This window comes from Setaria italica, chromosome IV (genome assembly GCF_000263155.2).
Source record: "Setaria italica strain Yugu1 chromosome IV, Setaria_italica_v2.0, whole genome shotgun sequence".
Lineage (NCBI taxonomy): Eukaryota > Viridiplantae > Streptophyta > Magnoliopsida > Poales > Poaceae > Setaria > Setaria italica.
In genome coordinates this window covers 5,943,319-5,966,906 of record NC_028453.1, presented here as the reverse complement: position 1 = coordinate 5,966,906, position 23,588 = coordinate 5,943,319, and the positions used below count along the sequence as shown (strand labels likewise).

At 44.6% G+C, this 23,588-nt stretch overlaps 3 protein-coding genes and 1 long non-coding RNA gene across 4 annotated transcripts; 2 read left to right on the top strand and 2 right to left on the bottom strand.

Annotated features, from left to right (window-relative positions):
• Positions 1-2,378: 2,378 nt before the first annotated feature.
• LOC101760283 (peptidyl-prolyl cis-trans isomerase CYP40) lies at positions 2,379-7,993 on the top strand. The gene is made up of 10 exons (XM_004964807.3): positions 2,379-2,757; positions 3,732-4,232; positions 4,601-4,688; positions 4,815-4,867; positions 5,430-5,534; positions 7,124-7,199; positions 7,284-7,321; positions 7,396-7,476; positions 7,560-7,635; positions 7,733-7,993. The coding sequence occupies exons 1-9, from the start codon at positions 2,536-2,538 to the stop codon at positions 7,569-7,571; spliced, it is 1,176 nt and encodes a 391-aa protein (XP_004964864.1). The 5' UTR covers positions 2,379-2,535; the 3' UTR covers positions 7,572-7,635; positions 7,733-7,993.
• A 3,074-nt stretch (positions 7,994-11,067) lies between these two features.
• LOC101759867 lies at positions 11,068-12,082 on the top strand. The gene is made up of 2 exons (XM_004964806.3): positions 11,068-11,402; positions 11,532-12,082. The coding sequence occupies exons 1-2, from the start codon at positions 11,210-11,212 to the stop codon at positions 11,795-11,797; spliced, it is 459 nt and encodes a 152-aa protein (XP_004964863.1). The 5' UTR covers positions 11,068-11,209; the 3' UTR covers positions 11,798-12,082.
• Positions 12,083-12,965: 883 nt separating this feature from the next.
• Positions 12,966-14,477, bottom strand: LOC101759462 (pentatricopeptide repeat-containing protein At5g18475). The gene has a single exon (XM_004964805.3). It carries the CDS (start codon positions 14,475-14,477, stop codon positions 12,966-12,968), a length of 1,512 nt encoding a protein of 503 aa, XP_004964862.1.
• Positions 14,478-14,957: 480 nt separating this feature from the next.
• LOC111257120 lies at positions 14,958-16,804 on the bottom strand. Its single transcript, XR_002677525.1, has 3 exons — positions 16,276-16,804; positions 15,167-15,941; positions 14,958-15,033 (listed from the first exon to the last, which is right to left on the bottom strand). It is a non-coding gene; the product is annotated as an uncharacterized LOC111257120 (long non-coding RNA).
• Positions 16,805-23,588: the final 6,784 nt, after the last annotated feature.

Below are 23,588 nucleotides of genomic sequence, written 5' to 3'. Positions count from 1 at the left end.
TCAGATTGATAGGCGGGTGGTGCGGGCCCACGCTGGGCGTGAGGCCAGGGCCAGCGGCCCAGCGCGTGCGCGTAGATGGTTCCGGAGTGACGGGTAGGTGAGGGACCAACGCCAACGGGCCAAAATGTTTGTTAGTGAGGCCATCTACTCCGACGGAGTATGAGGTACAGAGGTGCCGTGGCCGACGAGGTTGCTGCTACTGACGCAATCGCGCAAACCGATCCTCAGCCGGCCTTTCCGGAATTTCCATTTGCGACGACCTAAAGTGAGTTGGTACATGTTCGCAGAGGGGCATGTCTGGTTATGGTTGCTTATCCATAAGCAACTTAAAAATAAGCAAATAAGTTGCTTATAATCCAAACACTCTTGCTTATAGAGTTGCTTATAAGTTGCTTATGCATAAGCAAATAAGCAACTTTTGGGTTGCTTATGGTTGCTTATGGGGCACTTTACTCCTCCTACCCTCATTCTCTCTCCTCTCTCCCCTTTCTCTCTTCTCTCTCCCGTCACCACTGCCTGGCGCCGCTTCCGCCGGCCGCCGCCGCTCCCGCCCGCCCGCCCGCCGGCCGCCGGCCGCCCACGGGATGGGATGGAGGGAATCAGATAAGCAACCCAAACCAGATAGGAGGAGCTGGGTAATTATTAGGGGTAGAGGGAAATGGGATGGCAGGGGCAAATATGTCAATAGCAATCAGATAAGCAACCCAAACCAAACACCTAGAGTTAAAAATAAGCAACTACAATAAGCAACTTAAGTTGCTTATAAATAAGCATCCATAATCAAAGACCCTAAACTATCTTTGTATTGCCTATATCCTCCGTTTTAGATTGTGTTTGGATCCCGTTTAGGCCAGCTAACATCGTACCCACTTTCCAGCTAAAAGTTAATGGTTATTTACCCCTAGCTAACGCAGCCAGTAGTTAGTTGTTGCTAACACATCTAAATAGGTAATTATTGGGATCCAAACATGACTTTAATAATATTTGGCGACTTTTCAATTCTTTTAAAATACATAGTTTGCTACGAAGTCAGGCCAAATAATCATGACTTCTAAATTGTATAAAATAATTCATATCAATATTTTAGCTAGCTCTAATTTTTCCAAGCTAATAAAGTACACCCAAGCCCACTCACAACATTCAATGGGCCAAGCTTTTTTTACTCACCTCCAGTTTAAAAATTTCCAAATGCTTCTCTCTGTTTTCCTTAGTTCGTTTATATTATAAGAGTAGTGATGCGGTATACAACGTTGTGAAACTCCATGCCAACATAGAATGCTCGAAAAGAAAAAGAAAACCGTAGTCTTACCTCCTCTCACTCAACCTTAAATGGTTAATATGCTTTCCCTTTTTTTATTGAGAATGAACCTTGTCAATTACCCCCTTTGTCCTAAAATAAACTTCATTCTAGTTTTATTCTAAGTCAAAACTATTTTAATTTTAACTAAATTTATACAAATAATAATCATATTTATCACACCAGACTAGTATGGTTGATATCATGACCATTGTTCATTTATTTGATATTGTAAGATAGTATGAATTCGGATAACTCTAGAAATCACCTTAATTTTTGAAAGAGTGAGTATTCAAAACAATTCATCAGTTTGGTAGTTTCGAAACCCTCCATCCCTCTTTAAATATGACATTAGAATGGTCAACCTAGCATTTTGCAAAGAGCTAACCAAACACCACTCTCCCCCCCCCTACATTGTCCATTTTTATCTCATACACAAAAGCAATAGGAATAAAATTGGTGTTTATAGTGTTGCGATTGCGTTTTTGCATGGACTTTAAGGAATAAGATTTGAATGGGAAATTAAAAGGTGTTAGGAGACATTGAAGCGAAGTGAGAGGTGAAATCATGAAGGATTTAACAATAATGAAGTGTGGGACAAGTGACTTTCATCTATGAATATATGCGATATTACCAAATTTTAAATATTTTAATTACATTAGATTTTAATTTATTTTCTTGCCGATGGAGAGGGAGCATTAATTACAAATTTAAAAATATGCATATTTATTTTAACAAATTTTGTCATTAAAAATGTTGGCTGCCAATTTAGCTAGGATTATACTTATTTTGGGATAAAAATCTTTGGATCAAATCTATTTATTTTGGATGGAGGGAGTATTCAATAGGAAACAAAACAAACTAAGTTTCAAATAAAAAACATATAGAATTCCTGCAGACTCTTGTTCTTTGAAGCGTCAACAAGGCAAATTTGTCTCAAAACAAACCGTCATAAAAAAAACATAACTGAAAATAAGTTCAATCACACACGGTGCAAATTGTGAAATGGGGGGCATGCCAAACGACGGCCCTTTGAAGATTTTAGAACCCCTGTCCATAAAACCCCCCGCACCCACCACGCCGCAACCCAAACGCTGCTATCGCCGTTAGTCCCCCGAGATAATCGACGAAGGCACCACCTCCACCACCACCACCACCACCTCGCCTCGAGAAGTTTCCATTAGGCTCCTCGTCTAGGGTTTGGTCTCGTGGACTTCTCCCTGCGGCAGGCGATCGCAATGGAGGGCGGCGGCGCGGAACCAGCACCCGTGGCGGCGGCGGCGGCCGAGGTGAAAAACCCGAGGTGCTTCATGGACATCACCATCGGCGGCGAGATGGAGGGGAGGATCGTAATAGAGCTCTACGCATCCGTGGTGCCCCGGACGGCGGAGAACTTCCGCGCGCTCTGCACCGGGGAGAAGGGCGTCGGCGCCGCCAGCGGCAAGCCGCTTCACTTTAAGGTTGGTACGGATCGACTGGATCGTTGTGGGGGGCCTTTTGCCTTTACGCCCTTGCGTGATTCGGGTCGGTTGCTGCTGCTTGTGCAGGGGCTTGGATTCTAACAACGCTAATTTTGGTTGCTTTTGCCTCTCTCGATTTGGGAATACTGCGCGTTGTCAATGTGCCGCCGTTACGGAATAAAGGGTTGAATATCGGTGCGATTTGACTTGTCCTAATTGTTCTCAGCAACTAAAACCGAAAAAACACTATTTCTTCTGCGATCGATTGGTTGTTCTAGGGTTTTAATTCAGATTTCGTAACCTGAAAATAGGAGGAATTGTTTTAGATGTACTTTCTCTGTATAAATCGATCCCCTTCGACGAATTGCCTTCTTATTGGCCGGTAGTTTAGCATTTTCAGTTTCTAGGTGAGTAATTTGGTTCTGATGCGATTGCTTGTCTTCTCCTATCAATTTGGTCCTATAATTTTCTGCTGGCATTGTAAGCATCGTACTTTTTTTTTGTCATATAGCTGGATATTCTGCACTATCAGTATATTTGCTTTTGGTGCTAAGGTTCTGCCTAGTTCTTTTTGTTTTTCTTGTTTTTTTCCTCGGCAGTACTGGTGCTGTGATGTCAAATCAGTGTCCTTTGATGTGCAGTGAACTCTATGCATGCACTGCTGCCACCAGTTCTGATACTGTTGTAAGGGCCCCTCCCTTTTGACTTCATCCTCATTTTCGGCACATTTTTCACCATCAAGTTGATGCTTGTGATTACTGTTTTGTCTGAGGCTCCACTGTCCTAGCTTCAGAAGCATATTTGTATTTTGTTATTTCCTATGGCAAGTCTGTAAGCTAGTAAATGAGAGTGGTGGGTGGTTCTCAGTTATTTTTCAACTTTTCTTTCTTGGCTATCTTGGTACAGCTGAAAATGTGGCACTAGAATTGCGGTCAGATGTGGTCAGTAATCACATCTACTTGTTACTGTTGCAGGGCTCATGCTTCCATCGTGTTATTAAAGGGTTTATGGTTCAAGGTGGAGATATAACTGCTGGTGATGGTACAGGAGGAGAGTCAATTTATGGGTCCAAATTTGAGGACGAGAATTTTATTTTAAAGCATGAGAGGAAAGGAATGCTTTCAATGGCTAATTCTGGTCCCGACACAAATGGTTCTCAGTTTTTCATCACTACCACGCGGACACCTCATTTAGATGGGAAACATGTTGTTTTTGGGAGAGTGATAAAGGGAATGGGGGTAGTTCGCTCTATTGAGCATGTCCCTGTTGGAGAAGCTGACTGCCCCACTCTTGATGTGAAAATTGTTGATTGTGGGGAACTCCCTGAAGGTGCTGATGATGGAGTTGTGAACTTTTTCAAAGATGGAGACAAATATCCGGATTGGCCCAATGATCTTGAAGAGAAGCCTGCAGAGGTTTCATGGTGGATGGATGCAGTGGAGTCAGCTAAAGCTTATGGGAATGAGAATTTCAAGGTAATTTCCTTCGTGGTTCAAATTGTCTTATATAGTGTCATAAGATTCATTGAAACCAAATCTGTTTTACAGTTGGGTCAATTTGGAGTGAAATAAGCAAATTACTGTAAATTCAGTGAGATAACAGCTGTATTTCCTGGCAGTGTTACATATATCTTATTCTCCACTTGCTGGAAAAAGTGACTTTGTCCAATATGTAGTATTTATCTCTTTGATCGGGGGATGTTATCCTCATCTTATTCCAATCCATGCACACCTACATCTCAGGAAAACCAAGTTATGAAGTTCTATGCAGTGTTTCTGTTCTCTAGATGCCTATGGTTATATTTCCCTATCTGGAGCTGACATCGATGCTTTTATTCTCACAGAAACAGGACTATAAGGCGGCTCTCAGAAAGTACAGGAAAGCTCTGCGCTACTTGGATGTTTGCTGGGAGAAAGAAGAGATAGATGAAGGTAAGTATACTGTATACTGCTTCTAATACGCTGTTCAGTTTTTGTTATTTCTTTCATGTGATACACACTGGTCATTGAGACACACCACTTGGAATTTACTGGTATTGTAAACTGATTGATATGCAGAGAAGAGCACAGCACTGCGGAAGACCAAGTCAATAATACTCACTAATAGCTCTGTAAGTTTTGCTTATCTAATCACTTTACCTGAATATATGGAATCCTTAGATCTAAGAGAAGCAATGTTAGTGCTACCTCACTAGCTTTGTCATGGTAGTACCTAGCATCCAAGCTTTTGCAATGATGCATGGCCTGAGTAACTTGATGTCTATACATGTTTTGTGCATTCCAAATTACTGCCTTTAGGCCTGCCTTCTGCTTGTCTCTACAATCCAGTACACATTCAGCTTTAAAGTAGACGAGCGTTTGAATTCAGTTGAGGATTTTAATGTCTAGGGTTTTAATCATCATTGTTGTTCATTGTATCAAACCCCATAACAAATCTAGCACGAATTCAGTTGCTTGAATTGTATGATTTGGTATTCCATTGATCTACTATAAATAATTACTGTCAATCTGTTGTAAACAGTTTGAATTTTTCTAATCAGTGTCTGAACCATTCTAACACTGCAGTAGATTGATCATTGACCTGACAATAATATGATGCTGCTTTGAATTGAATAAAATAATACTATGTCTTGCTTGTTTCCTCAAAATAATATGCATACATGACTTTTTCAGGCATGCAAATTAAAGTTGGGAGATTTGAAGGGTGCTTTGTTGGATGCGGATTTTGCACTGCGTGAAAGGGAGGGAAATGCTAAGGCTTTTTTCCGACAAGGACAGGTTGGTTAACTTTTTCATATAATTTGTGTGCCAATGCCTGCATATTGTTTGTGAAATTCTGGCTTAGTTCAAACTACGTCTTATATTTATGATTGCTCATTGCAATCCCTGAGTTATTCTCTTGCATAAAATGCTGTTTCGTGTTTGATGGTGCTCCTCTCTTGAAGTGTTCACTGTAAAGTAATACTTAACTTTGTTGCTGAACACTTCTGGTGAAATGACTTATCTGTATGGCATACAAGGAGAACACTTCTGGTGAAATGACTTATCTGTATGGCATACAAGGAGAATTGACACCATGGTTTTAGCAACCAGGATTTGAGCAAACTGTCCAGTCCCATCAGTTCACTGGCTGTACTGTGTAACCACAGCCCATTGGTTCAACCTCCGGTTTTTTTAATAGTGATATTAGATTGATATATAGCTAAATGAAAGCCAATATGCACATATTTGCAAATACACTTAAGTTTGTACTCCCTTCGTTACAAATTATAGGTCATTTTGGCTTTTCTAAATACATAGTTTTTACTATGTATCTAGACATAGCGTATACGTAGGCGCATAGAAAAAGCTATGTACCTGAAAAGCCAAAATGACCTATAATTTAGGATGGTGGGGGTAGATGTTTTCCTGTCATACAAGGCAATGCTTACTCAATTTCTGAGGACAGCTGAATATATCAGTAAAAAGAAAAAATGGAACTTTGGCCTCACTTTGGTATGCAGAAAATTTTGCAGTTTATGTGGAAATTGAACTGTTTCATATCAATTTTTTAGTTCCAAACAGGGTCCTCGTCCGCCAATCGTTATCCACTAACTTGGATGTGAGCCTTTCCTTTAAAAACAGTCTAGCAGTTAACTACAATACCAAAGGATTAAAGAAACCTGCATGGCAAGCTACTCTATTTCAACCATGAAATAATTCTGCTACAATCTTGTGGTTATTGTGCAGTCACCTGTCCAACCCGAGCCTGCCATAGTAGTGTTGCCCAGCTGTCTCCGCTATCCCCCATATCTCGGTCAGTCTCGCTGGACCCCTACAATATAGGTTAGCTAGATAAATCCTCTGGTCAGAGGATGATTAGAAATGTAAATAAAAAAGGTCAAGGAAGAGCATTAGAGATAGAGGTGGTGGCAGGGCAGGGGAGCTAAGCTCCCTTGGGCCAATCTATGCCACAAGGCCATTCACCAAATTAGCTGCTTCAGTTTTTGCTGTTAAACTGCTGGTCCGATCCTGTGTTTAAAGCTGACTGAGGATTATACTGGTAAAAAAGAATCTCAACACAGGGTCAACTGCCCCGCAGCTTTTACATTACTTTGAACTTGACTTACAGCCTGGTCACCAGGCCCTTCTTGTTCTGTTCTGGTTTACTTGAGAAAATGATCCGTAGGAAAAGCTTAGGGTCATGGTGTTCTGTTCTTTTAGTTGCCCTATTTGTTGTCCTCCCATTGGTTATCAAAACTGATGTCTCAAACTCTTAAGATGTGATTGAGATGAAATGTTTTTCTTACCAAAGCACTTAATGCCCATAGTATCCAGTTTTTAACTGATGGTGTCTGAATTCCTGATTCCTTAAATGCGATTTTCAGGCACACATTGCACTTAATGACATTGATGCTGCAGTGGAGAGCTTCAAGCACGCACTGGAGTTGGAGCCAAATGATGGTTTGTTTTCCTTACTTTCCATAGTAACATTAGAATTCATAGCAGTAACTGATAATCTAATCAGTTTATTTTCAACATAATTAGGTGGAATCAAAAGAGAGCTGGCAGCTGCAAAGAAGAAGGTAAGTCAAATAACCTGTTGATGACATTGACAATTCTTGCGAATTGTTTGCTGACAGTTTAAAACCTGCTACAGATTGCTGACAGAAGAAATCAGGAGCGGAAGGCATTTGCTAGGATGTTCCAACCTTCTGGAAAATCTGATAAGAGCAGCGAAGTAATTTTCTAACACCAATTCATTCTGTTATCCTTCAAAACTTGAGAGGTGATGGAGCTAATGGTTGCTTCACTATCATGTAGGAGAACAATTAATCTACAGCTTCTTTCCCCCGGCAGAAACTTTGGTTAGCTAAATCTGGGACACATACCGGAACAGGTCCGAGCCTGCCTTAAAACATAATTACTTCCAGTCATCTCTTCTTTGACGGCTTATTTTAATCGATATGCTGACATTGTTCTGTTCTCTGTTGCAGGAGTAACAAGGGAATCTGTGCTGCAAAATTCAGATTCCCTATCTTAGATAGAAGGAAACATAGTGGGGGGATGGAAAGCTTTTGTTTTCTTTTACTACAGAAGTAGCAATTCGTGCGTGTCCCAGTATTGTTCTTCAGGAAATCTAGGACATTGAACATTGAACTTAACAGTGCAATTTTTCAGACGTTGCAGCAGGTCATGCCGATAGACCGTTCCATTTTGTGTGGACTGGGGACCGTTGTCGCCAACCCGACGATTCACACCTTTTGTGCGCTTGTTTCACTTTCGTGATGTTTTCTTGTTGCCTTTTGTCTGCCACATCTGCTTGTTGCCAGACTCTGGATCAGGTCTGGCGCTTTTATTTTTTTTCTCTGCCCACGTTTTGGTTTTCTGGGACCTTCTTGAAAAGATTGGTTTTCTGGGACCATGTCCTCTGTTTTGGCGTGTCCGTGGCTGATGTTTCGCGTGCACGTAACGCCTGCGTCAGAGAATGCTCTCTTGGTCATGTTTTTCTTGGTTTAGCTCCGCAGAGTAACTTGTAAATGCTTTTTTAGTCTCCATTTGTATCCACAGAGTGCAGTTCTGGGTGTCGACAGTCGCCAATGCATTATTTTGATTATTAAGGGGTGTTGGTTCCCACGTCACATCGGATATTTGGATACTAAAGGGGTGTTTGGATACCAAGGGTCAAACTTTAACCCTGTTGTATTGGATGTTCGGATGTTAATTAGGAGGACTAAATATAAGTTTATTAGTTAATTACAAAACTAATTGCAGAACTTTTAGACTAAATCGTGAAATGAATATTAAGTTTAATTAATCCATCATTAGCGAATGGTTACTGTAGCACCACATTGTCAAATCATGGACTAATTAGGCTTAATAGATTCGTCTCGCGATTTAGCCTAGGAGTTGTACAATTAGTTTTGTAATTAGTCTATATTTAATACTTCTAATTAGTGTCCAAACATCCGATGTGACAGGGGCTAAAATTTAGCCTAGGGGAGCCAAACACCTCCTAATTATCTAATTCGTGAGATGAATTTATTAATCCTAATTAGTCCATGATTTGACAATATGGTGCTATAGTAACCATTTGCTAATGATGAATTAATTAGTCTTAATAGATTCGTCTTGCAAATTAGTTCAGAGTTCTGTAATTAGTTTTATAATTAGCTCATATTTAGTCCTCCTAATTAGCATCTGAATATCCGATGTGACATGTACTAAAGTTTAGCACCTGGTATCCAAATGCTCCTAAGAAAAAAAAATGTGTAGCAAAGTTTCAGAAACAGACGATTTGCTCTTGCTATGTGAAGCCTCGCAAAAAAAAAATAGTAATAAGGAAAATCCACTATTTTGTCCTCACTCTCACGCATTGCCTATTTACATGTACACTACCTTACTATCTTCATCCTAAATTATAAATTATAAGTTGTTTGCACTAGATTTTATTCCAAATTTGTTTTAACTTTTCTTAACTTTTCTAGGTACATAGGTTTTGTTACGATATATATTTATATGTATAATGATTTCATGTATTAAAAAATAATATATAATTTGAAACGGACGAGAACGGAGGAGTTTTCATGATAGAATGGCTGTAGCACTGTAGCGTCCTTAACATGGCATCCTAATCATTCCTCGAAGCCATACGGGACATCCTTCGATCAAGCAGCCAGCCTGAATCGGTGGTGTGTACTCCATCCTAGCGCTTTCGGAATGGCCGACCGATCCCGATCGAAAGAGTCTCCAATCGAATGTATATCGTGGACCTCTACAAGATCATTGAGCTCCGCACATTCTAACCTTGTCTTCCAAGCTACGTACTGGTCGACGCACCACAGGAATGCGTGTGTGTGGGTGTGGACGACACCCTACGCGAACAGTGCGTAGCACTATCACAGTAGTGTTGTTTCATGTCGTAAGCTAACCTCTCGCATGTGAAACGAACAAACGCTTGAACACAACAACTCACTCATGATTCGTGGAGTCATGATTCCGTACACTTTCCGGTTACCAGGCAAGCAGGCACTGCCTGCTGTGTTGTGAATTACTCCCTCTCGTCAAAATATTTGTTGTTATTAACTTTTAGCCACGACGTTTGACCATTCATCTTATTCTACTATCATAGGTATCTTGAGCATGACTTATTTGTTCGTGTATCTGCAATAAATTTTTGAATAAGACGAATGGTTAAATGGTGCGAGAAAAGAAATTAATAATGACAGATATTTAGATATTTTGATATAGAGGTAGTCCATTACAGACGGAGAGCGATGTGTCCGTATCGATCATATATATACACGCGTGATGTTGGCGTGACGCTGCAGAGAGCGCGCGCGAACAGTCCTGACGGCAAATTCGCAGCGAAAGCAAAGCCTCTGATCTCTCCCTTAACGCTGAGATTGTTGGAGCGTGCACGCATTACATCACAGATGAAACTCAGTGTGTGTGTGTGTGTGTGTCACAAAGAGCATGCTAAACGATTCGAAGGTAAGCAATTTTCGGATACAGCCCCAACAAGTGGCAAATAATGGTCAGATCCCGTGCTGGAAACGTCGACGAATCAATGCTTGACCGCAAGCTGACCTTGCCGCTTTGAGTGTCTGACGGTGGTCGTGATCGGAGCAGCATGGACGCTAATCACTTCGCGCTCAACCACATATCATACGGCAAAATAAAGTTCCCGGTTAATGAAAAGTACAAAGCATTAGCACTACTCAAGTAATTAATTGCTGACCAAAGTAGCACTCTCAGCATGACGTGATCGTGAAGCATGATGTACATATGCGTATACCTCTATGTTGGTTCCAGTTAATTACAGCGTGTCTAATCATCTCGCACCGCCCTAATCCTCTACAGTAATCATGCATGCCACGGCCCACGGACCCGCACCAAGGGAACACAACACACACGCTACGGCAAATTAAGCGTAGTAGTAGCAGTAGTTGTAGCTAGTAGATGATGGCGAATTCCACCTCTCACCAACCCCCGCGCCCCGGCCCAGCGAACACCGCCACTAAGCACGCCGGCTAATGGCGCACCCACCAATGGCCGCCGGGCCTCGTGTGTTCACGCCGAGTGCGGGTGCTGCTTTAACCGAAAACTACGTCGTCGTCGTGCGATCCGGAACCAACGACTTGGCCATTTTTCCTTCCAGGTCTCTCCGGCCCCGGCCGGCCGGCGATCGAGCCACGGAGTGGCCGGTCAACTTTGCCCCATCATTACGCGCGCGTGTCCTGAGTCCTGACCGATCAAGAGCAAGCAAGTTCGACGCTTGGGCTCTGGTCGCCCCCACCTGCTCTGCTCCGCCCTATTTATACCCGCTCGGCGTCGCGCCATGCCATGCCAGCCACAAACCCAAGGCGTCCAATCAGCTCACAATTGTTGCAGCTAACTGAGTGCGCGCTTGGACTCGGAGTACGTGTGGTGTGACAGGCTAGAGCTTTGATCTCTTGGTTGAGGTAAGATCGATGGCGGAGGCGAGGAGCGGCGCCGCGCTCGTGGCCGCGGCGGCCGTCGTCGCGCTGCTGGTGCTGGCGCTGGCGCCCGAGGGGTCCCGGGCGGAGCGGTTCATCGTCGGGGACGCGGCGCGGTGGACGTGGGGGTACAACTACACCGACTGGGTCATCAAGAAGGGCCCCTTCTTCCAGAACGACACCCTGGGTACTACCCCTTTGCTAAGTTTTAAGAAATTTTGAAGCACTTTTCATCCATGAATATTGAACGATCGTTTGAAATGAGTGGGTCTTTTCCTAAAAATGAATGATCGTCTGAAATGAAATTCTCCTGCAGTGTTCATGTACGACCCGCCGAACGCGACGGTGCACGCGCACAGCGTGTACATGATGCGCAACGCCGCCGACTACCAGTCGTGCAACCTCAAGGCGGCCAAGCTGGTGGCCGGCGTCACGCAGGGCGCCGGCTCGGGCTTCGAGTTCGTGCTCACGAAGCGCAAGAAGCACTACTTCGTCTGCGGGGAGCGCGGCGGGATCCACTGCACCATGGGGCAGATGAAGTTCATCGTCAAGCCCAAGAGCTCCGCCTGCCGCGACGACTGACCTGCACAACTGGTGACCGGCCGTCGTCGTCGCAGGCTTCTTCTGCATGCCGCCTTCTGATTCCTCTCCTGTTCAATCGTTGTTCGTGCTTGTATTAAGTTATTAATTGCTGTACTTACACGGTGTCGTGTGGTGTACCTGTAGTGTTTGGTATTTATGCATGAATGGTTGGCTGAATAAAGGAGTGTCTTAGTGAGTTGTAAGTTGTCGTTAATTTGTTTCAGGGGAGAATGTAATGAGAATTGAGGAACTACACGTAGTTGTTGCTTTAAGCTGCCTGCTTTACTGCTTTGTTTCGACTGAACATCAGACTCAGTCAAATTACATCAGAAATAAACTGAGTTTGAGCCTGAACTTGCCAAATCACCAAACGATCATGGGCCATGCCCGCGTTACCTCGAAAGTAGTCAACTACATTAGCGCTAGGTGCACGAAGTAAAAATGGGTAATTATTTTACCTGGGGAAGCCCTTTTATGCAGTCCCCTTTATACAGTCATAAATAGAAACGCTTTGTGTACACCGTTGGAAAAACACCCCTCGACTTGCAGTACAATAAGTTCCAAAGGAAGCTCTTTTGAGACAATTGAAACCGGCTTCATCATCTGCACTGCTCATTGTAATGGGCTATTTCCTGTACTGCATCATTGTTTACCAGAGTTGATAACAGCAAGGCAGGTTCCTCTGTGAGTCAACCCGATGCCCTGCCTCATGCTGCAGCTGCACCACCTCCCCAGTGACAACTCTCTGGAGAAAGGAGAATGATGAAGGTTAGCCTCAAGGTGTTAAGGGACCTTGTCTATTGATGGCTGATATCTTTTGGACGCAGTAGCTTGTTCTGAAAGAGAAGTTTGTGCTAGGTCCTGTTGCTTTGCTTGCTGTCAGCTGTAAGGCCTGGCAGTCATTTCTTCTTTCGTTGCTCAACATCCATTCAATCCTGTTAAGGCTGCTGCTGTTTCCATTGAGTGGTGGAAAAGGGAAGTATCCCAGGTTGGAGAAAAAAATCTTGTTTACACCCGTGCTTGTTCATTTTTCGTAGAGGTGATTTCTTACCAGTATCATCACTGCATTGCCAGATAGATCTTCACACCTGGTTCTAACAGTATCTTCCCTTTGGGTTATCACTTATCAAATCAGTCAAACAATCTGTGCTGCTGTGGGTTCATTTCCTCAACCTACACCAATCAAGACATTCAGTAGCTCAGTGGATCTCCTTTGCTTTCTCTCCCGGCACACGGTCTCAACAAGCTTCTCCCAGCAACTGGCCTCTGGCACAAAGCCCATATCAGCCAATCCATACAATGCCATCGTCGCATTCGCTAAGCGGCCAGCATCACATAGACCAATTAACAGGTTGTTTGAGGCTGCATAGTGAGGAACAAACCCTCGTCCAAGCATCAATCCCAGCAAGCCAACTGCCTTATCCATCTCCCCACGGGAGCACAGGCAATTCATTACAATCCGGTAGCTAGCGACATTCAACTGAACTCCTTCCAATGGCACGCTCTCAAGCAGGTCCATTGCCTCCATCATCCGCCCATCTTTACACAGGCCCTCGATCACCAGATTGTATGTGACAACATCAGCCTTACATCCCTTCCCCTTCATCTCCAGAACAAGATTGATACCCTCATCCACACTGCCATGTCTACAAAGGCAGCCGATCAGAGCTGTGTAGCTGACAGCATCAGGCTCCACACCAGCACTTGCCATCTCCTCGAACACCGACCTTGCTGCCTGAATGTCTCCTTTCTTACAGTGCCCGTTAATCAGAGTGGCATAGTTGAAGGCATTTGGCTCACATTCGTTCTTCCTCATAAACCCAAAGATGGCATGCGCCTTCTCCACCTGCCCCAGCTTACAGAATCCATCGATGATCACATTGTACAACAGCTGATCGGGCACAATGCGGTCCTTCTCGATCATGTCCTCAAATAGGTCAAACGCTTCCTTCATCTTACCCCCACGGCAGAGCCCTCCAATCAAGGTTGAATAGGTGACCAAATTTGGCTTGACGTCCGCGCAGGTGTACTCGCGCATTTCGTCGAGCACTTTGAACGCGGTCTCCAGTTCGCCGCTCTTGACATAGTGCTTGATGAGGATGTTGTAGACGCAGGTGTTGGGCCTGGGAAGGTACTTGTTGCGTGGATCGCGCAGGTCGGCGAGGAGCTCGTCGAGGACGCCGGAGCAGCCGCGGGAGGAGACGAGGCGGTCGAGGCAGACGGCGAGCGCCTTGTGCGAGACGCGGCTCCTGCCGAGCAGCGTGGGCAAGAGGCGGAGCAGCGCGAGCGCGTGGTCCGGCGGGAGGAGGCGGGCGAGCGGCAGGAGAAGCGGCTCCTGGAACCGGCAGGGCTCGGAGGCCGCGCGGCGGAGCACGGCGGCGGCGGCGCGCGGGAGCCGCGCGCGCGCGAGGCGGACGAGGAGCGCCGAGAAGGTGGCCGGCGTGTGGGAGAAGCCGCGCTGGGAGGAGGCCGCGTTGAAGAGGTCGAGCGCGCGCTGCGCCGAGGGGGAGGACGCGATGAGGCGCGCGAGCTCCGGATGGTGGAGGTACCGCGGCGGCGGAGGGGAAGGAGGGGGAGGTGGTGGAGGCGGGGAGGGCGGCGACCCGCGGGCGGGGCTCCGGTACTGGAGCGGGGAGATCCAGGGGAGTGCCGGTTTGGTGGCCGCGGGTGGGGGTCTCATCGTCGGCGGGTGGTGGCGCGGATGGTTTCCGCCGTCTCGGCATTCACCGGGAGAAGCTGGAAGCCTGGAACTGGGAGTGCCGAGAGCCCGAGATGCGCGGGGGCATGAGCCAGCAGAGGCCGCGATGGGCCGATGGCAAACGACGGATTTCGGGCCGGGCCGCGCCTTGGCAATTTTCTTTCGGGCCGAAATGCAAAGGGTAGCTTAAAACTTTCATGTGAGACGCAAACGAACCTGCCATAGAACCAGCCGTGAATCCATGATGTTTGCATCAATCTTCCATTGAGAGCTATGAAAAACACCTATCAGGACTTGTAAACGCATTCAGATTCCACAATTCATACGAAAGTGAGCACAGAGCTTTACACAGTTGTCGAGAACAGTCGAGGAAATCAAAAGTTGTTGCCGTTATTGTTTCAGCGGCAAGATGGAAAAGCCTAACTAACTGTAATAAGGCACTAAAGCCCAATCACGTGCTAACTTATCATTCATCACCGGATCCAACAATTCTTCTCTTAAGATCTTCAACTTTGACGAGCAGCTCATCTCTGTTTTCCTGCACATGGTGAAGACATTATTCAGAAGCCTCGACATGGTACAGATGGTGTTAACTAAGTGGTTGATAGTAAATCCCAGAGGTAACAATTTTAACAAGGAATTTTATAAGCAGGTAGACGCATCATGCATACCTTGAAAGGGAGATACCGAGTGCCGAACCAAATTGTGTATTCAAGGCCCACAATTTCCAGAATCTTTGGGAGCTGCAGACAGGACTACAATCAGTTACAATTTACAAGTACTTCCATGGTGCAAAGAACTGTGCGTTAATGCAAAACTTGATAACTACTGACTGACCAATGGGATGGAATCAAGTGCCGAAACAATAGCTGACAGGATCCACCAGCAAAGAAAGCACTAGTGACATATATCAAATATGTAGAAATCTCCTCGAAGCCCAGCTGTAGTAAGAAAAACAGCGCATAAGCAGCTGAATAAGAAAATGACGTATCGAAGGATAGATGACTGAAAGAGGGCAATGAGTCCTCAACGTTCAGATATAGAAGTGTCCTAGATCAAAGTTCCAACAGGAAAAACAAGGAATCATTGAGAATACTGATACTATAATCACTCTATGTACCATTTCATGCCATATGCTTCTATTGGTTGATAAAATTAAGATCATTTCTAAATTGTAAGTTGCAAAGCACAAAACTACAATAGAAAAGCTCTAGCAATTACCCTGCTGACCTCTGTTTTTCAATTAAAGCTTACCAACTTCATAACATACGGGGACATCTAGAGCTTTCATTCCAACCTAAACCACATCAAAACCAATTAGCTTCACTGTTTTTTGCCATTTGCTAAAATGTCATAGCATTGTTTATACAGCTCAGTCCTGCATACCCGTAGTATACTTTGAGCATGAACGGCATGCCAAGTATTAATAGACTGATTAAAGTCCTTCTGCACAGAAAGACACCACAAGCCAAAGTAAGCCCCACATGTCAAATTAGCAAACTGATTTAGTATTTTTGTGGTAGCATTTTTAGGTAATGAATTCCACCGTCTGCTGTTTCTAGCTGACTAGTTGAGCGTGATATGGTACAGTTATTCTATCTGTTTGTTATCAGTCAGCTGATTTTCCTATGGGCTTCAATACAGAATTTGTAACCATTTATCATATTTCGTAACCGATGCATTCCAAATCAATATAAAACGTAATCACACGCTACTTCGGACGGCGGACGCAATAGGACGAACAACCTTCCTGCTGAGTACTGAGATAGAAATGATTCACCTTACTGCCGAGCGCCCCGACACTATCCACAGGCACCAAGCTCTGATCCAAAGGTGCGAACGGCACTGCTACAGCCACTGGATCCTCCATTGCACCACTGCTCACACCGTTAGATAGCCTCGACCCGGCCCTTCTCCTCCTCGCCGCCGGCCCCGGCGAACGCTCGCGTCTTCCTTGCTGCCGCCGCCGCGTCGAGCTTCTCCGCGACGGTCACCAAGGCCGGCTCGGACCAATCCGCGCCGGCGCAACGCAGGCTCAGCCATGGACGAGCACATCGAAGCAACAAACGGTCGTCAATTCCGAAGTGAACGGCGGTGAAACCGGTGCGTAATTCGATGAATCCATTCCCTGCCCCCCTTGATCCCTCGCGCCGGAAGACTGCGGCGGCGGAGGGAGACGGGCGCAGAGAACGGAGGCGCTCCGCGGCGCGGGACGGGGAGACCATGACCACGCGGGTGCCGGCGGCGGCGTTGGTGCAGACGGGGGACGCCATTTCGCTGCGCTGCTCTGTTTGTTCTGTTTTTTTTTAAGGGCTGTCTGTGCCGTTCTATTTTGGTTCGAGAGTTTTTGGCGGCCGCAATGACGGGATGATAGTTGGGGGGACTTCCGGCGTTTATATATTTTGGGCCTTTATTGGGCCTATTTCCTTCCACCGGGGAATTACTTTGCGGGGGTATAGTACGGGTGGGACTCCTATACGACTTTCGAAAGGAAAAAAAAAAGCTAGTGTCAACCACGCAACAGGTCTATGCGTGACATGTTGGCTGGAGATATTTATAGGCTACTTTTTTTTTTTAAACTGATATTTATAGGCTACTTAAATAAGTTGGGTTAAGTTGAGCTAATTAGACAAAAGCAAAAGGAGCACATCGCGGGGTGGAGTGGGTTATACAACCAAGTATTTTACTATTGTGTTGAACTTTTGAAAATGCGATATTTTTCAAATGAAATGTCTATTTTCAATTCCGATTGCACCAGTGTGTTAGTTACGATAAAATGATCGATGATGAATATGTTTTGGATTAATTTTATGTAGTGGCAACTTATATTGTGGTATAGTAGCTACCTCTGTATCAAGTTTGTAGCAACTTATGTTCAAAGCTCCAAACAAACTTTACATAAAAGTTGCTACACAAATAATTTTAAACCTAATCCCATTACCTATATGAAGTATCCACATAAGTTACCACATTATCTTTACTAGAGTTGTTATTTTAGCTGCGCATAAGTTGGGTACACAGTCTTTACCTATATGCATAAGTTGCGCATAAGTTGGGTACACAGTCTTTACCTATATGCATAAGTTGATAATATTCTGACACACAACTTGTAGTTTTACCACCCATTAGATGTGCATGGTGTGCTGCTAAACACATAGATTACTATATTTTACAGTATAAGTTGCTACACGTCCATAAATATGTAATTGACATCTAAGACAGGTTGTTATCTCCGAAATATAACATAATTTGCTACACACTTTATGCATAAGTTACTACTATCACACAACATAAGTTGATAGTTGTGATAAATGTCTTCAAAATATATTCAATATGGATCTCATTTGGTAGATTTTGTCATAGCGAATAAAATGATGTAAACGGATTTGAAAATGGATACTTGATGAGAGAACAATGATCATTATAAGAAAATACAACCAATTTTCTCGTTTGCGTGAGCAACTACTCCATTGGAAAGCGACATCTCCTCCCTTCTACAATCCCGCAAGCATTTATATTTGGCGCCCACGCAAGAGAGATAGGGTCGCGTGGTCCCTGATAGCGTGATTGGTCGCACTTTATCCTTGTCCTTTTGAAAGCTCGTTTGTTATTGGACTTCCAGTATTGGAGATCCGTGCGAGCAACCGCGTTCGTCGGATGCATCGTAGCCCTAGCGTCCTTCCCTCTTCCCCACGTTCATATGTTGGTACCCAACTATGTCCAAAGTTTAGCAGATGTGTTATTTTGCCGTGTTATCTTCTTCTCTTTTTTTCTAAGTTTTGTCATTTTATCTTCACCAATTATAAAAGAGCAGTTGCAATAATGCAATGTGTTGACGCTTTTTCTAGCCAACACACAAGTGCGCTAGATCGCACGGGTCGCGAACGGACCGAATAGCAGAGGTGCTGCGTATTCCGGTTAGACTTGTCCAGCAACCCAGTCAGACCGGTCTCCTGTGATTTGGCCCAGATCAGTCGTTCGAGGGGGTAACGACAACACTTACGTGGTGGAGGACGGCTAGGTTTACAAGCAAACCAGCAAAGGGATAACTAACACACTTACGTAGCGAAGAACGACTAGTTTACGAGCAAACTAGCAAAGGCCGTCGAAGCTCTCACCCGGGAGGGACCCCGTCAGGGTGTGGACGTCGTTGGCGTGCCCTAGGTCGACCAGCAAGCCTAGAACGCCATCTATGATCGTGGAGAACAGTAGATGAACAACATGGAGGTTGGAAAAGTATTAGGGTTGAGAAGATAAATGTAAATTGTAGATTGATTCGATTGGGATGCCCTCAATCGGCCGTGGCCCTTTATGTTTATAGGGTGGGGAGGTCTTATCCCAGTAGAAGTCGAAGATTACATGAATTTCATGTCAAAATACAACTCATAACTCGGACTAGGCTGGCAAACCGGTCAGACCGCCCATCCCAACCGGTCTGACCGGTCAGCCCAAGGCTGAATGTTGTCGAAGTCATAACTCTCTCATCCGGACTCCAAATTAGGCGTTCCACGTATGCATTTTGATCGTCTCGACAAGCTCTACACAATGGTGAAATACAATATGCATTTTGAGTACTTTGTTCAGACCGGTCTGGCCGGCCAAGCTCACCGGTCAGACCGGTTGGCCGTGTTAGACTCTGGCTGAGAGTAGCCTGATCGGGCTTGCTGCCACTTTTGATCATCAACACAAAATTTTTATTAGAATAGTTTCCATAAAATTAAATGTCTTGCTATGTCAGAAAAATATGATGTGGCGTTAGAGTTAACGAAGGAGAGGGGAAGAAATCATTTCTTATTGATGGTCTACCAAGTCAGCAAATTGTTCATGTGTCCTGCAATTTAATGTCCATAGAACTCCCATGAAATTCCATTAAGACTGCCTAAGAAACCATGTCGTCCAAAACGGAAGACACGAGCTGTTTCAGCGTCGGCCGGCCCCTTCGTTTCCATAGTGTTGTTTGCGCTCGCGCTGCTTTGTTGCTGGCTTGCTGCCGTCCCGCCCAAATCCACCCCAGCGGTTCCGCAGCAAGCACGCGCATCAGTGGCCGATGCGGACGCAGAGGACCCCATTGCTGCCTCCCTCTTCATTTAGCTTTTCTCTTTACTCATTCAACACACGGCTTCAGCAACTCTGCGATCGTTGCAGGTTAGCAGTAGAGTTTGTGTTTGGCATTTGGTGTTGAAAATGCATTCATAAAACCAAGGTGCTCTGTGCTCAGATAGCTACATAGGAGCCTAGCGTGTACGTTCTTGGATTCGTCATGGCCGTAGTATCGTAACCGGCCACCAAAAGGCCACACACAATTTGCCACAGCTAAATCATGCATGTGTTTCAAGTACTCATTAAATTTCTTCTCCACATTGAAGTTCTAATTAATTTCCTTCCTTATAGAAATTACCCATAGAAACTATGGGTTTTGAATGGTTAAGCCTATACACATATTTTTACACCTTCTCTCCTCTAAAAATCACCCATGGAAATTACCAGTTGCGTGCAGCGCCTATAAATGAAGAGGATTTTTGCAATGTTTGGAAAAAAAAATGAGAGCCGTACATCTAGAGAAATCGTGTGGTGAAAAGATAGGAAGTAAATAGAGATACCTAGATAAAAGTACCAAGTACAAAAATAGTGAGACTAATACTAATTTAATTTATTTTTTAATTACATTTCTACGATCAATGTCATAAAAAATTTAAAGAAAAAAGTACCTGGAAATACCCACTGTTAGCGATCATTGTAACAAAGCTCATGAACGAAAGGAAAACATGACTGTAAGATAATGAAAATAAAATTGGAGATGTAAAGCAAGTCCGAACCGATAACTTATTACATGTATGGATTATTAAAGTAACAGAAAATCCAGCATCTATATGTTCCAAACCATGCACGCTAATTAACCTTCGATAATAAGCCACTTAATTGTTTTCAAACAACTCCCCCATCCAGCATGCTGTACATGGGAATGAGCATTCCATTTCCGTTACATGTAAGGCGCTCAAGTCTTGAACCTTTAAGGTATTCAAATGATAAGATAGTGCCCTTCTTGATGATACGCAGAAGAAATGATCGGTGAAATCCAAGGAAAACCATATTACACTGCCAGTATGGTTGATCGGGTGTTGTTTCGAGGATGATGCCATTGTCAAGAATTATTTTTTATTTTAACCCTTTTAGATCTAAAATTTTAAAATAACCCCTCCCAATCTAAATTACCAAAAACTAGGACTTTTGGTCGTGCTAAAAGACGTAGCGCGACTTATAACAGAGTCACGCCACATGCAATGGCGTGACTAAAATATCACGATGGCGTGGTCACCGCGTGGAGCTGACGTGTAAGAATGAGTTGGAACTGTCACGCCAAGTTGCGTAGCGTGACTGGCAAGCTGGTTGCATGTTGCAGCTTTGTGTAGTAAGTGCAAAAAAAAATCAGCTCACTTAACCTTATTTCCTTTTATATTTTAATTAGCTAATGAGCACTTAAATTCTCCAAACTTGCTAGACATAATACATAAATTATACATGTTCCATTTTAAGTGATTGCACTCCAAAATATGGTGTAGATAATGAAAAATCCTATTTCAAAATAGTCTAAGTGTCATTGTTTCCCAAGTGGCTGAAATGTCTTTGTTGGATATGTTATCAAATAGCCATGTTGAGGGGTGTGGATTTTTGGATTTTGGCTAAACACTCAAAATTTGGAAAACATGAAAGTTGGAGTAGAAATTATACACATTGTCATGAAAGGATTATGGTTCAACAATTTAGAGCAATGAGAGTTTAAAGATCAAGTCCAAGTTGGCAAATTATCCCGTTTTCAGCCTCAACTGGAAATCTCACCAAGTCCTGAAAACAGTAATAACTATGCATCTTTGGATTACGTTTTAAAAAAGATTTCATATATCAACTTCGGAAAAGTTCACCTGAAAATTGAGTAGGAATATCGGGTAAATGGATTTGGGAAGTTAAGGAGGACCAAAACGGAGACTTGATTATTTATTTTGGAGCCTAAAGTTTGAACTTATCACTGTTTTTGACTGACAGGATATCACTAAAACTCTTGAAACTCTGAAGCTAAGCTCGATATCACTTAACCTATTTATAAATTGGAAACTTCATTTTATACATCATATTTTAGAGTACCAACACTTAAAATGGAACATGTACACTCCATGTATTATACCTCACAAGTTTGAAGAATTTATGATCTCATTAGCTAATTAAAATGTAGAAGAAAATAAGGCTAAGTAGATTGAATTTTTGTGCACTTAGAAGAAGGCTAGCAAGGCATGGAGTTTGTCACGCCATACTTTCTGGCGCCATGCAACTTGGCGTGACTGTTTCAGCTCATTTTTACACGTCAGCTCCACGTGGTGACCACGCCATCGTGAGATTTTAGTCACACCATTGCATGTGGCGTGACTCGGTTATAAGTTGCGCCACGCCTTTTGACGCGACCAAAAGAATTAGTTTTTAGTAATTTATATTGGGAGATGTTATTTTTAAAATTTTAGATTTAAAAGAGTTAAAATAAACAAAATTCGTGTACGTCGCGCCACCACCGGCTGGGGCAGCGGAGGAGGGGACGGGGGGTGGGAGGCGTCGGGCACGAGGAAGAAGGCGGACGCGAGGAGATGCAACGGGAAAGAAGCTGAGCTAATGTTGTTGGACCTCAAGCTAGCTACCTATCTAGGAGCTCCCTTGGCTTTCTTTCTTCTCGTCCTGTGTCATCTTCTTCTGGGCGACAGTGCTGCTTGTATCCGTAAGCAAAGCCGCGACGTGGATGAAGCGCAAGTCAACACACGTCTGTCTCCAGCAGCTGTCGTCGATGACACAGTGAAATTCCGATGTGCGCATGGGTGTGGCCGTCTGGGTACCGAACCTTCGTGTCCTTGACTTGCTTCACACGTCCTGCCAACGCAATTGTATACACAGGAACTGCACTTTTTTAGTCGCAAGAGGAGGGAACCGTGTCTTTTCCTGACAAGAAATGGTTCTACTTCTACCGTTGCTGTACATTCCAGTTCAGTAGCAGTGGTACCAGGGTCTGTAGGCACCGACCCGCTGTTCCTTGGCCTGAGCTACACTCGGCTGATGGCGACGCACTCACGCAATTGACTAGAAATTCCAATTGGTATCGCACTGTCACTGTCTCGGGCTCTTGGCGGCCCCTGAGATCAGATGGACCAAGCTCGTAGGCCAGCTCGTTCTTGCACCCAGATGCCGTGTGACGAAATGACGAGAACCAGACGCGCCTTGTTTGGGTAAATAACATGAAGTATGATAACATGGGTCCAATCAAATTTGATTGGGTAATAAGAGGAAAAATAAAATTCAAGTTCTAGCCAAGAGCCTGAAGCTCAGTTCCATCTCCATCAAAATGACTTAATTCTCCAGCCATATAGTAGAACAGACACAGGCTGCCATTTATAAGAACACACTATCTAATCTAACTAGTATAGTGCAGCAAAAAATGTACGCATGAGGTGAGCAAAGAACATGTTGCAGATATTCAAGTATGATTATGCTACTACTATAGGGCACACAGCTCGATCACATGCATCGATCAGGCCGAACAGGCGCGGTGGCTAGGGCCCAGGTCGCTGCTCCCGCACGGGGCGGCGAGTAGGCAGGCCGCGACGACGAACGCGACGGCGACGGCCACCATGTGCACCATCTTCTGGAACAGCTCCACGCCCAGGGCTGTTATGGCGGAGGCATCATCGCGCGCCACGCCGACGCCGCGGAAGTATCGTGCAAAGAGCATGGTACCGAGGACCGGGGTGACAGCGGCGGCGATGGCGAAGACGCATATCGCGACGTCGACCGCAAGGCTCTTCCCGGCGATGGCGAGCAGGAAGCGGAGCGTGTCGGGCCCGCCCACCGCGGCGGCGCCCATGGCCAGAACGATGGTCGGGATATGGTCGGCGTCCATTGGGATCGGCAAGGACTGCACCACGGACACGGATATGATGGCCGGAGAGAAGCAGATGGAAGTACGTTGTGCCGCGGGAATGCGGGAGATCCTCGATGATCGGATGGAATTTAGGCCGGAGGGTTTTTCTGAAACGCTTTCATCGGTAAAGTCAAAATAGT

Bases quoted from the DNA above. Each gene is read 5' to 3' on its own strand.
- LOC101760283 (XM_004964807.3), top strand. From the start codon at position 2,536: ATGGAGGGCGGCGGCGCGGAACCAGCACCCGTGGCGGCGGCGGCGGCC. The intron at 7,200-7,283 runs GTTTGTTTTCCT...CAACATAATTAG, and splicing joins GGAGTTGGAGCCAAATGATG to GTGGAATCAAAAGAGAGCTG. The intron at 7,322-7,395 runs GTAAGTCAAATA...AACCTGCTACAG, and splicing joins TGGCAGCTGCAAAGAAGAAG to ATTGCTGACAGAAGAAATCA.
- LOC101759867 (XM_004964806.3), top strand. From the start codon at position 11,210: ATGGCGGAGGCGAGGAGCGGCGCCGCGCTCGTGGCCGCGGCGGCCGTC. The intron at 11,403-11,531 runs GTACTACCCCTT...ATTCTCCTGCAG, and splicing joins CTTCCAGAACGACACCCTGG to TGTTCATGTACGACCCGCCG.
- LOC101759462 (XM_004964805.3), bottom strand. From the start codon at position 14,477: ATGAGACCCCCACCCGCGGCCACCAAACCGGCACTCCCCTGGATCTCC.